Source organism: Neovison vison, chromosome 3 (genome assembly GCF_020171115.1).
Source record: "Neovison vison isolate M4711 chromosome 3, ASM_NN_V1, whole genome shotgun sequence".
Taxonomy (NCBI): domain Eukaryota; kingdom Metazoa; phylum Chordata; class Mammalia; order Carnivora; family Mustelidae; genus Neogale; species Neogale vison.
The window spans coordinates 57377499-57391499 of NC_058093.1; the positions used below are offsets into that span (position 1 = coordinate 57377499).

The 14001-nt window shown below is 36.2% G+C and overlaps 1 protein-coding gene across 4 annotated transcripts in view; it reads right to left on the reverse strand.

Annotated features, from left to right (window-relative positions):
* The window catches only part of LOC122902519 (CD302 antigen), a 135656-nt gene that overhangs the window by 108933 nt on the left and 12722 nt on the right, over positions 1–14001 (reverse strand). For all 4 annotated transcript variants that reach the window (XM_044242162.1, XM_044242160.1, XM_044242159.1 and 1 more), the window contains exons 4-6: positions 10742–10906; positions 2850–2960; positions 1575–1718 (exon numbers count right to left, since the gene is read on the reverse strand). In XM_044242162.1, coding sequence (XP_044098097.1) covers positions 1575–1718; positions 2850–2960; positions 10742–10906 — 420 coding nt within the window. The remainder of the gene's footprint in view (positions 1–1574; positions 1719–2849; positions 2961–10741; positions 10907–14001) is intronic.

The window sequence follows — 14001 nt, forward strand, 5'->3', positions numbered from 1 at the left end:
GCAAGGTGACTCAGTTTCACATTTCTGAAATAGCACTTGCTATTATTATTATTATTATTTTATTTTATAATTATGATAAAGGAACAGAGGAAAAAAACACCCATAATTGAATTTAGGACAAACATTTTCCTATTCTAGTTTTTGTCTCTATGAATACATATTTTTACAAGATTAAAATGATAAGTAGGCATATCATTTTGTTCTGCTCTTGTATCTGCCTGCCAGCACAGTTATTTTAATAAATGCATATTATTCAATCATGTGGAAACATCATATTTACTTAATAATTGCTACTACAGCATATTTATTTGATCTATCATCAACCACCCAGGTTTATTTTCATCTGTGCTATCTTTTCTATTATGCTTTTTGTTGTGTGGACTAAATTTGGTTTGAATCAACTTGGCAGATGAGTGTTCATTTTCCCCTATTGTTTTAATAAAACATCTCCTGACAGTCCTCATTCTATATATTTATTTTTTAGTCTTAAAAAAATAGCTTTATGCTACCATGTGGATAAGAAATTTTATTCCCTTCCCCCAACATTCTTTGTTTTCTTTTTAAAGATTTTATTTATTTATTTGACAGAGATCACAAGTAGTTACAGAGGCAGGCAGAGAGAGAGGAGGAAACAGGCTCCCTGCTGATTCGGGGCTCGAGCCCAGGACCCTGGGATCATGACCTGAGCCAAAGGCAGAGGCTTTAGCCCACTAAGCCACCCAGGCGCCCCCCCCAACATTCTTTAAACAAGACATTTTAAGCCCCCCTTTTTCCCTTCCAGTTTTGAGTACCAGTTTTTCTTATTCAGGAGGATTTAATCAAATACCAGGTATGTGGTGAGGCTTGTGCCAGACAGAGCACTCCTCTTATCCTTTCAAAAGCTTCTGAAGTTTCTTTGTACCTCAGAAACTTCAACTGTTCTGTGTTTCTCTTATCCCTGAAATCCCTTGGGGTAAAAAAAAAACCTTCCTTGTACGTGTTTCTGTCCTTCTGCACCTTCCCTTTTCTACCTGATTTATCAACACAACAACCTAAAGGAGCAGCCTGGCAAAGAAGGACAGAACAGAGATGGGCATCATTGAGAAGTAGCTAGAAACCCTAGAAGAGTTCCCCCATCCATCGTTTTTTACTTCTCAGAGGCAGATCATACATAAGAGCTGAGTATGCATCAGCATCTCCAGGAAGGCTCCTTAAAACACAGGTTGTTGGGGCCCACAGAGTTTTTGATTCAGTAAATCTGAGGTGGGTTCTAAGAATGTGTTTTGAACAGGTGCAGGTGATACTGATACTCTTGGTCTAGGAACCACACTCTGAGCACCATTGCTCTAAAGAAAAAAGAGCCACCTGTGGATAGAAATATATTTCTTACCTAGAATACCTCTGACTTTTTATGGGGCTTTACCAAACCAAAGCTTTAGGCATATAGAGTTAATAATATCCAGCCACAAGGTCTAAATGAAGTAGTTTTTGGCACTGGCATTGGAAAGGTAGAATTAGATATCTGAAATGGATTTACTCAACTTCACAAAACTGTAATTTTAAGGCCGGCTTGCACAAGGAAGTGAAAAAGATACCTGTTAACTCCACTGTGTTATTTAATGGTTTCTTGCAGACATACGGCAATTGAGCTTCACAGGAAAAACTCTGCCATAGACCAGACATGGCATCCATCCTTGCACAGCTTGATCCGCCTATCATCATAGGTGCGCTAGGCATATCTTAAACGGGAAAATTTTGAAAGAGTTCGAAGGAGAAGGTTAGGCCCAGAGTGGTGGTTAGAAAAAATAATTTGTATTCCTAATTTTCTGCTTTTATTGGAACTCATAAAATAGTTAAACTTTCTACTAAATTGAGATGTATAAGCCTCAATGGACACCCATGTGTTTAAATATGTCTTCCTTTTAAAATACAGGATATAGGGCAAAATACTATGATACGGTATAGCTAATTGAAAAAACAAAACCAAAAATCAAAACCAAACATCTGCTCCCAATCAACTTTCATATCATATTCTGTGGACAATAGCTCCTAATCTGCTATTCTATATAATAAATATACTATATTATGGTTCTATAATGCCCTTAAGACCTTGAATTAAAGGTTAAATCATCTTTAAAGATTTTATTCACTGAGATAATAGAGAATTTATTCATTAATAATGAAATTCCATTAAACTGAAATGACCTCTTGGTATTTTATTGCACTTAGCCCATTTTTCTTATATGTGTACAGGATATTTTGTACTGAAGCTAGTGTTAACTTTTAGGTTCTACCTTTGTCAGAAGCCTAAGATTTTATTTTTCTAAAAAGGTATCTAAACTTCTTTTGGGGAGAAAACTCTTTTGGCTGAGTAGGATTTTGTTTGTTTTATTCATTATAAAATTTTCCTTAAGGTATTTATTTGTGTAATAAAATACAACCATTATGTTGTTAGTACTTGAGCACTACTGTGGGAAACCCCAAGAGTTTTAAAATGAGAGCATACTTCTGAATGGAGTTAAGCTGCAGATGAAACAACATGGGTTAGTCATAGACATGTCAAGTCACCAATAGGACACAGAACAGCTGCTAGGCCATATGATGGGGCTTATTCTGCTGTTACTTAAAAATGTAGGGTTGCCGTAAAGGTTAGAGACAAATGCTCAGTTATCTGTGATATGGTTCAACTTGGCTATAACGGTATCATAATAAAGAAGGAATTAGGGAAAAAAATTCTTTTGAGAAGTAACCACAATAACAGTTGCCAAGATTTGAAATTTTTATAAGCTGTCAGAGAGTGGGATGATTTTGTTTATTTACTTTTTTGAAGTTTTGCTCTGGGCATAGTAGGTAGAAGAGGGAGCAGTTACCTGGGTCCCAGTTGAGAAAGTTTAATGGCTTATGGTCTGACCATTCCCAGCCTCTAGCGGAGTATAGCTGATTTAAGCCAATCCAGAAAATTCTTGGAATGCCTTCTTTTTCTGTAAGAATAACATAATTTTAACAAGTGACAAAATTACCTAAGTTATTATCTAAGTCAGACTTAAGTTTCTACTAATACCAAAAATATTTAAAGGCCTTGATGGTAAGGCAGGAGTCCTTGTAGGAGGCTGTCTCTCCAACAAAGGTTAACTAAAGGCTGGTAAGTTAATTCATTTCTGCTTTCCTACTAGTTCTTCTAAGGCAAGAACAGAATCTTCTCAGAATAGCTGTTCCACTATTTTTAACCTTTTGTACTGATACAGATGAAAACAGTTTCCATTATATATATTTAGATTTGAAGAACTGATCGTATTCCAGACTGACAGCTTAAATTCATTAAGCACATATTATTTAACTGGTACTAGAGCAAAAAAACAAAACAAAACAAAAAAGACAAAGTCCCTGCCCCCATGATGATTTCAATTTAGTGAACAAAACAGATGTGAATCCCCTAAACAGTAAAGTGTTACCCATACTGCTTCAGAAATATGTACAGGAGCTGTTTGGTAGGCAATGGAATATATAGCTTTAGAGTCCAAAGGAGATCTTTAGGATGGAGTCACATAACAAGATACACACACACACAAACACTACAGGGAAGATGTGTCATTCAAATTCATTATTTGGCAACCAGAAGCCATCAGCAAAAAAAGTGAGAGAAAGATAGAGAAGCAGAGATAATTTAAATAGTGAGGTTAGTTGTGGATAAATGACACTCAGTATACATACGCCCACAAGCAATGGATGCAATTATGCTTGCATGGGGCCATGTGTATTGGTAAACTGGATGAAAAGATTGTAAGGATTTTCATACCAGTATCAAGAAAGTCAACACAATTATACAAGAGCCTGGTTAAGTCTTAATCGACAACGTGATAAGAGAACTTGAAGATTCTGAGAGCCAGGTAGAACAGATAGAACAACTGATGAAATGGTCTACAGAAGACAAGGATGTTGCTGACAAATAGGAAGAGCTAACAGGCTGGAATCTCTACAAATTTATTGAAATATTCTCAACAGTAAGACACTTGATAACAGTTTCTTAATTCCTCTCAGGGAATTACGTATGATGTATTATTAAATTATATATATAACCTATCTCTGACTAAATATAAAATTTATTTATATTTATAATTATAATATTTATAAAATATTATTATTTAATATAACCTTTATATAAATTATAAAATATAATTTATAGGATTTTCAAATAGATTTATATCAATATGTTTTATATAATTTATGTGTACACTATTTACATAAAAATTATTCTTAAAATAAGGATATGTTTTCTATATGTAAATCATACAAATATATGTAGTATATATCATTTTGTTCCTTTATATATATCAGATATATCTATGTGATCTGCATATAGAAAACCATATCCATACTCTAAGGACTTTTTGAGGTTAATTTTGACTACATAAATGCCTGAGCAGGTGACTCCACTAGAACTGACACCCAAGGAGTGGAAAAGCCCCTCTGTGTAGAGCAGAAATAGAATCAGCAAAGATGGAAGGGGCCAAGAATAATACCCAAAGACCAATGTTAAAGGGATGGGCAGGAGACTGGAAAGAGGGTGGTAGGGACAGGCCCAATTACCACTCCACTGAGGAACAGATGTGAATGTAGGAATGAAAGATACACAGTGTTTTCCAAGAGCTTGTCTGTGAAAGAAAGGCAGATATTCAGTATCTAGAAGAGGGATATAGCTACATTTGTATCTATACCTATATATCTACATCCATCCATCTATATTTTTTAATGGTAGAAATTTCAATAAGTTTATGGACTGTTGGGGAAGAGTCAGTAGAGTGAGAGTCAATGAAAATATCAGAGAGAGAAGAAATAGCTGGTGTGGATGTGAAGAGCTTTGGGGAAGGAGTTAACCTTGAGCAAACTGGAGGGATGACAGATACAGATAAATTTTTAAGTATGAGGAAGGGAAACTAAGGATTTGCTTCACTTTGCTCAAGAAAATAGATGGTAGAGATACTCTATGAGGAAGGAAAAGGTGGGTATTTGGGTTGATGGTTTGAGGAGACTGCTGAAAGGAACTTTGAATTCTCCTTTTCTTTCACCTTGTTAGCAGAAGCGCTGGCATACAAATTGAGGATTTAATCCAATGTAAATTTCTCATTAGTAAAAGTAATTGATTCTCCAGCCTTCCTAAAGAAGTTCTGTAAACTGTGACATATTTATGGCATTCCAGACTCAACCATACAAGACCTTCAGAATTCCCTTTATTAATTTTTAACTAGGGTTACTAGTTAAAGTTTGGAGAACCAAACTGTCCCACCCATCATCCCAAGTTCAATAACCTCCCTTCCATGAAGACTTTTCAGATATCCCCAGCAGGACTTCTGAATAATCCTATCACTTACGTGCACATGGTAAATACACATTTATGAAGAAGCACAATGAACTTTGGAAGCTGTTAGGTTTCTAACTTGTTTCATTACACTGTTCTATTTGTGAGCCATACTGATCACTTATTCTTCAATAGAATCATAGGATTATAAAACAAGAATGTTCTTTATGTATTTTATGCAAGCTTAATGTGAATGGGAAATGGAGTCTAAAAATCCAGGTTGGTCAAATACAAAAGGCAGGGATTTCTTTTTGGCATGGACAATCTGAAACTAGACTTTTTTTCGACATACAATCGAAGCAAGAAACTAACCAGTTTGAGGCTTTGCTTACTCCCATTTTGCCATCAAGAAACAGATGATTGCTAGTATAAATTCCTATACCTTATCAAATCAAATAGATGAGTTCTCTGAAGTAGAATATTTGCCACTGTCTTTAAAACCTGTTCAGACCAGACCCTCTATTTCTGTTCTCCCCACAAGGGAGACTACAGGCCTGACAATGATCATGCATTTGGAATGAGACAGAGGAGAACTTCTAGCCAGTAGGGTCCCTGATTTATAATTAACTTAGCCTTAGGGCACCTGCAGAAGCCACTCAAAGTGAATAACCCCTCAGGCTGGAGGAAAATGAGGAAGAATGGAAATGTGCTATTCCTATTCTGGGGACTGTTGAGTCCTCTTTTGTAGCTCTGGGATGAATCTGTGGGTAGAGGTTTCCTGGGAAGGCCAGAGCCATGGAAAATCTAACTTCCAAAAAAAAAAAAAAAAAACCAGTGACTATAAGGAAACCAAATCCCTCATTTCCAAAGCCCCTGTATTAGTAAAACAAAATAAAAACAAAACTAAGTGCAGAGCAGGCAGAAAGAAAAAAGAAAGCTCTTTTAGATTGCATGGGGACTTATTTTCAATGGACACTGTCTGCCTTTTTTTCTAGCAGTAGATTCCCTAGCCCCATCCAACCACTAGCTACCAAACCAGAGTCATTTGGGAATACATTCTCCATTTTGCTCTGCATATGTACAACTCCCATTTCCCCAAGTAGATCAAGCACCTGGATCACAAAATCTCTGTCTGATTCACTTTTTTGTCCTCACTTTCCTATCCCAATGCTTACCCATAGCAGTTTTCAGTGAGGAGAGAAACTTTAAGAAATTGTCAAGATTTGGATACTCTGAGTTTCACATGTTAAAGTACAGCTTGGGTCTTGGAAAACCAGCAATTATAATTAGGTTATAATAATTATGATATGCTTAAACAGCAGTCACAGTGAAAACAGCCAAGAACATTAGAAAGGGTGTATCTCTAAAATTATTGATATACATAAAATGTAGGGAGTCTCTGGGCTGGGACAGCAGGATCATTTAATGTATTATCTCACTTTTATGAGTTATTAAAGAAAAACGATACATAAAGAAATCACAAAACATTCATTCCTCCAAATGCATCATTAGATTGTTAGGGTTTTGATAGTCACACTTGGACACTTTTATTCTTCACTTTCGAAAACATCAGTTTTCAAATGTCAATATTCCAGGAGGCTTAAATTCATTGGCACTTTTCACTTTCAACAATATTTTTTTGTAAGGTTCAAGGAGTTCTAGAAAAGAATTCCACTGACAACCACTAGCCCCTTAGGAATGGATAGATTTCCATTCCAGAGGTCTGATTATTCAAGTACCAAACAACATAAGAAAAGGGGAAAGAAAGCTCTAAGTAAGAAAGGAGGACTGAAAAAAGGACTAGCTAGAAAGCATGACAAAAGACTAGTAGACTTTTAATGATGAAAAGAAAAAAAGAAAACTATGTAAGAGCAGAAAGTAGTATAGTAAAAATGTAAGGGCTCTGGAATCATATATGTTGGTATTTGAATGCCAATTCTGGTACTTCTCAGCTGTGTGACATTGGATACTTTATTTTTAAGCACCAATTTCCCATCAGTAAATGGGAAATACTTGTCTTATGACATGGTAATGATCATTAAATTATTTAATTTATCTGGAGATATTAGGGTTTTGCTATTAGTTTGAATTTATCGAATATTTATAATTATTACAAAACAGTGTGATAGGATTTATTGGAAATAGTCAGTAGATACTTGTTTTATACATAGCAATAATACTTAAAATTTTATGCAAAAGGAAAAAAAACCCCATGAGACCCACCTCTTCCTGTAAAGAACTTACTAGTCTTATAAAAAGGAAATACAGATACATGCCTGATACAATTTGTTTTCAAGTCTCACTGATTATATTCAAAATTTGGCTCTGCTAATTACTTGTGGGTGACCTTGAACAAGTTACATTTTCTCTCTGATCCTGACATTCCTCATCTGTCAAGTGAGCATAGCAATCAAAATACCTATATCTTGTAGTGCTGTTATATGGTATTAAATAAGACAATGTATGAAAAGCATTTAGTACTCAATCTGAAGCATCATTGTCATATATTATAGTTATTTTGTCATTCAAATCATCAAAGACTCAATAACTTGGGTTTCTTGATTTTTTTAAAAAAAGATTTATTTATTTTAGAGAGAGAAAGCAAGAGTGGGGGAAGGGCAGAAGGAGGGGGATAGAGGCAGACATCTCACTGAGGATGGAGCCTGATGCAGGGGTTGATCCCACAACCCTGAAAGCATGACCTGAGTCAAAATTAAGAGAGAGAGTCAATTATCACATGGTTTCACTTATTTGTGGAGCATAACAAATATCATGGAGGACAAGGGGTGTTAGAGAGGAGAAGGGAGTTGGGGTAAATTGGAAGGGGAGGTGAATCATGAGAGAATATGGACTCTGAAAAACAATCTGAAGGGTCTGAAGTGGCGGGGGGGGGGTGGGAGGTTGGGGTACCAGGTGGTGGGTATTATAGAGGGCACGGGTTGCATGGAGCACTGGGTGTGGTGCAAAAATAATGAATACTGTTTTTTCTGAAAATAAATAAATTTTAAAAAAAGAATAATTATAATAATAATAACAACAACAACAACAAAAAAAAGAGTTGGTCAGTCAACCAACTGAGCCACCTAGGTGCCCTGGGTTTCTTGATTTTTAAAAAGAAAATAAAACCTTTCTGTTTATAAACTTCCTAGTAAAAAATGTGCAATACTCTGATGGAAAAAGATACATAATTTTACTGAATTTGTAAAAGATGTCACAAATAAGTCGTAGAAAGGCATACCATTTTCATGGATGAGAAGACTTAATAATATAGTGATGGTAGTGCCTCTTTAATTAATCTAAAATTCAGTGCAATTCCAAAGTCTCAACAAAGTTTTTCACTGAGATTAATAAGGTGATCCTTAAATTCATAGAAGAGAATAAGTGGTTAAAAAAAGCCAAAGCAATTCAAGAAAAAATATGAGAGGACTTGCTCATCCATATTTTCCATACAGCTGGCATAATTAAAACAGTATGGAATAGACACACAGATAGACAATTAGACCAAAGGGATAGGATGGAGAGCCTAGAAATAATCCACACGTAATAGGGGAGTTTAAATTTTTAGAGGTGGCATAACAAATCTGAGGGAAAAATATGAAATAAATAGTATTTTGTCAACTGACATCCATGCAGAGAAAGCGTGGAAAAGATAGAGAAAGATAAATTAGATTCCCATCTCTAAAAATTTTATTCCAGGGCGCCTGGGTGGCTCAGTGGGTTAAAGCCTCTGCCTTTGGCTCAGGTCATGATCTCAGGGTCCTGGGATCCAGCATCGGGCTCTCTGCTCAGCGGGGAGCCTGCTTCCTCCTCTCTCTCTGCCTGCCTCTCTGCCTACTTGTGATCTCTGTCAAATACATAAATAAAAATCTTAAAAAAAAAATTGCCATTTAAAAATTTTATTCCAGATGGATTACGGATATGAAAAGAAGAATTATAAACGTTTGGAAGAAAAATGAGAGGATATATTTGTCATATTAAGGCTAAGAAAGAATTTGCTAAATAATATAAATAAGCACAAAACATTAAGGAAAAGATTGACCAAATTAAAACTAATGTATTTTTAAATAATAAGAAGCAACAAATGTAAAAAGACCAAAGACTAGGAAAAGATTTTTGTAATCCTACAAGATTAGATAAGTACATATAAAGAACTAAACAGATCAATAAGAAAAATTCAAACAACTCAATAGAAAACAGGCAAAGGATATCAACTTTATATCTGATTATAAGATATAAAGATTATAAACTGAAAACCTGAATGCCTAATGAACATGAGATACAAAACCACATGAATTATCAGGAAGATATAAAAGAAAATTAAATACCATTTCACATTCATCACTTTGGCCAACTAAGTCTGATAACATCAGGCGCTAGTGGAAGTGTAAATGAAGGCAGCCCTTTGGAAAACAATTTGGAATTTTTGGTTAGTGGTGAAGAGATGTGCGCCCCATGACTCAGCAATTCCTACTCTAGAGAAACTGCCCTACATGCCTGCCCCAAGATGCACACATGAGGATGTTCCTTGCAATAGCAAAAGCTGAAAATAATCTGTTTCTCAATAGGGGAATGGATAAGTTGTGATTTATTCACACAATGCAATACTTTACAGCAGCAGTTGACAATGGATTAACTTACAAAAGGGCACATAAGTATTTATATCATATAAAAACAGAACAACACTATAATGAAAACATATATAGTATTTATACATACATATGTTATAAAAGTACTCAAAGAATGGTAATTTTGAGAGATGACATGGGACTTTAACTCCATTAACATTTTCTTTAGAGGGAGGGAAGCAGGGAAGGACGGAGGGGATCAATCATATAAAGAAATATGACAAAATGTTAGTGTATAAAGAGTGTATAACATCAGGGTGGTGGTTACACGGGTCTCTTTCAGGTCTTTTTGTATTTCTGTATATATGTTTTCATAATTAAAAATTTAAGAATTCCCACCATCACCACACAAATAAAATAAAACAAAATCCCATCCACTCAATGGGTCCACTGATTAAATCCACTTTAAGATTTCTTTGTCCTCTCCTTGCCTCTGAGGATGGCATTCCTCTACTCAACACGAGGACCTTTCCCTGAGGCCATGTACTGTTACTCAGCCACCTTCTTCAGCTTCCTTGATTTCTCTACTCTTCAATGTTCAAGGAGTTTAATGTTCACCTTTTTAAAAATTTCGTCAATTAGGCTTAGGGCAGCAGTTTAATCTCACTACCTCACTCCATTTTCTGAACATTACCCTCTTTTCAGTCTCCAATATGAAATGCATTTTCAATGGATAGAATAGGATAATATTTATACCATTCTGCCTGTAGGTTTCAGTGCTGACATTTAAGAGAAGAAAGAAAAATATATACAGGAAACAACATACCTGGATATGAAAACAGAGGTAGACAGATGGCATCTTTATAATCCCAGCAATTTGCTTTAGCACATGTAAACCTACCTTTAAGATAAGTTAATTCAGCAGCACTGCTGATGCTCAGTAAGTCAGCTCCTTGATTCTGACACGAAACATAAGCTTCCTTCCAAGAGAGAGCTGCCTGAGTGTTATATTGGTAGCAACTTCCAATCTGCTCATTCTTTTCCCAATTATCTTCACAGCCGTTTTCTGTTGATAGAAAGATATGTTAGTGATCATAAAGTAAGGGTATAATGTTTTATATTACTAGCAATGTTTACTAATACTGACACTCAATTTCCATACTCTTAGGATACACTAAAATTGAAGCTCATTGTTTGACTAGGCCATATTTTGATTCTTTGGTTACACAAAGAAATTGAAGTCATGAGAACTAAATGACTTTGGCTGATTAAAGCTTCCACTTTCTTATCCTCTACTCTCCCTTTATTCCCTATCAATTACCATGCCATATTTTAGCCCATGCCTGCCCTCTGCTGAAATGTAGGAGTCTTCAAATGTATTCACATTGTCAACTCCTAAGCTGATGGAAAACAAGCTTACTTGGAAAAAAACAAAACAAAACAAAAAAAAGCTTACTTGAAGATGGTGGCAAACTGCAGAGGGGTTTGCCTACAGCCTGCAGTGAAACCACTGTGTGTATGTGTGTGTGTGTGTGTGTGTGCAGACATGCTGCTTAAACCCCCAACAGTGATTGCCTTGTTTGAAAAACTCAGCCCAAATTTCTCTTAATGTTTTAAGAGATGATTTAATATATAATACATAATTAATATTATATGATCAATATTGCAGATGTCTATGTTGACATATGTGTGCATATATGTATGGACATACATGTTTATTGCATAAGGTGCATATTATTTTCTTTAACAAATATCTAAAAAGCATGTATAATTTCAAAGACCCTTCAAATTATTTCTTAGATGAGATACATAGGTCTTGACACAACTGATTCAAAAATATACTTAGAGACTCCTGTGTATTCTCTAGAAGAGGAAATGCAATATACACTGTAGCAAGTGTGTCCCATATTCCACTCAGGGACTTTTCCAAAGGGCCTACCATAACCAGTCACACATCACATTTTAGACTTATGGCCTTTCAAGCTGGAAGGGACCTCTGAGATCCTCTTGTCGAATGCTTTCATTTCACAGATGGAAACAAAGATATAGAGGAGTTTGTGGCAAAGCTCTCATCAGAGCACTGGTCTCTAAATCTGGTCTTGTTGATCTCCTGAATGTCATACACTGCTTCTTCAACCACTTTTGAATGGCCTAAATAGCAACAGAGGTGGATGTGACTTTGGTGAAAACAAAATATGTAGATTTGCTAGTATATTGCCTAAAGTTTCCTTATTACCACTGGGGTCTTATGCCTGTAAATCCAGAAGCTTCCAGTGGGATAGCAGTATGTTTGCTATAAAATATAATGTATATGGTTTAGCAATCCTTGGCTTTGAGAAACTCACAGTCTTGCTTTTTCCCTAAAAATAACTGAGAGGTCTATGAATACTGCCATTCTTACCCCTACCACTCCCAAAGGAAGCTAAAGACACTGAGACCAATGACAGTCAAGGAAGCAAGGTAGAGTGGAATGAGTACACCATGGAATGAGGGTCAGGAATCCTGGAATCTCCATCAGACTCCATACTAATGTGGTCTGACCCTGACAAGCCATGTCATCAATATGCATCTGCTTCCCCTCACCTGAGCAATGAGGGTTTGCAACTGGATAACCTCCAAGCTCTATTTCACATCTAAAATTTTGGATCCAGACTACAGTGAGGTTTAAATGAAATCAGTGCCTTGTTGACCAAACTCTGCCTGATACTAATTGTAGCTAAAGCAAATACTGGCTTTTATCTTTTGGTGGGTTCTGGGTATTAAAAAGCCTGTGCCTCTACCTAGAACAGGAATTCTCAAAGTGTGGTCCCCAGACCAGCATCATCAGCATCACCTGGGAACTCAATGAACTGCAAATTCTTGGGGCTCACTCCAAATCTACTAAATTATAATTTCTGGAGATGGGCCCCCAGAAATCTCTGTTCTAACAGACTTTCCAAGTGATTCTGCTACAGAACCATTGGCTCAGGATAATCTCATCTAGTTGCTTAGACCTCTTCATTTTGAAGCTCAGCTTCCCTTAAGAAGGGATCAGCATTAGTAATACCACCAGGTTGGCTACTGAATGAGGCATGATCTATATTTATTTGGGAAATCAGAACTGGATTTCCTAGATTTGAATCCTAGCTTTAAATTGTATTAGCTATGTGACCTGAGGCAAATGATAGAACTCCCCTGTGCCTCCCTTTGCTCATCTGTAAAACGGGGATAAATAGTGGTACCTACCTTATTGGGTTGTATGAAGATTGAATGGGTTAATATAGTTTGAGTGCTTAGAATAGTACCTGACACTTGGCAGGACCCTATAAGTATTAACTGTTATTACCTAGGTCTGGAGCTTTTACCTTTCTCTTTATTATACATTCTTTCAATCTACTGCCCAGTTAAAAATATTTCTGGAGCACTTACCACATGTCAGGTCCTATGACCTGTAACTCTCACCTGACTGGTATGAAAATATGTCTCAGTTATACACCAGATCATGATGCAACTGCTACTTTGGTCTCTCTTTCTAAAGATCAGTGAAATCTTTATCACACCCTGAGTAGTTTGCTTCTAGTAAGAAGCAATTAGAAAAAATGCTCTGCCCAACATAAAGAAATGGCAGGAGAACAGTGTCACCAATTTTGAGAAGACCAGGGATATAGGTCTCTTTGGTCCCTCTTCACTTCAAGCCATAAATATACTTAAGTCTCTACCACTCTAACAGTTTTTTTCAACCTATCTAGCCCCCAAACCACCATCTTCGCTTTCTTTCTATTCCATAAAACTTAAGAGGCTTTCTCTCCTTCTGTTGACACTTCTAGTCTACTATAGTCTGGCTTCTATGACCACTGGTCTTTTGAAACCACTTTAGCAAATGTCAGCAGCAATTTCTTAATTGCTCATGCCTTTTCCACTTCTTCCTGAGGCATCTGTGCTACAGAACACTCCCTCCTCCTCTGTCTTCCATGGCACCATCCTGTCTTGGTTCTTTCTTCAGCCTACTTCTGAAAGCAAGTTCATAGCTACACATTATTTCCTTCTCTCTCCTCAAACACATACCTTCTCTAGGATAATATTTTTTGCAGTCATTTTTGAGTTATCTTGGACTCTTCCTTCTCCCTTTTGCCTCACATAAATGGTTATCTATTTTCTTTCCCTATATAAAGTCTGCTAGCC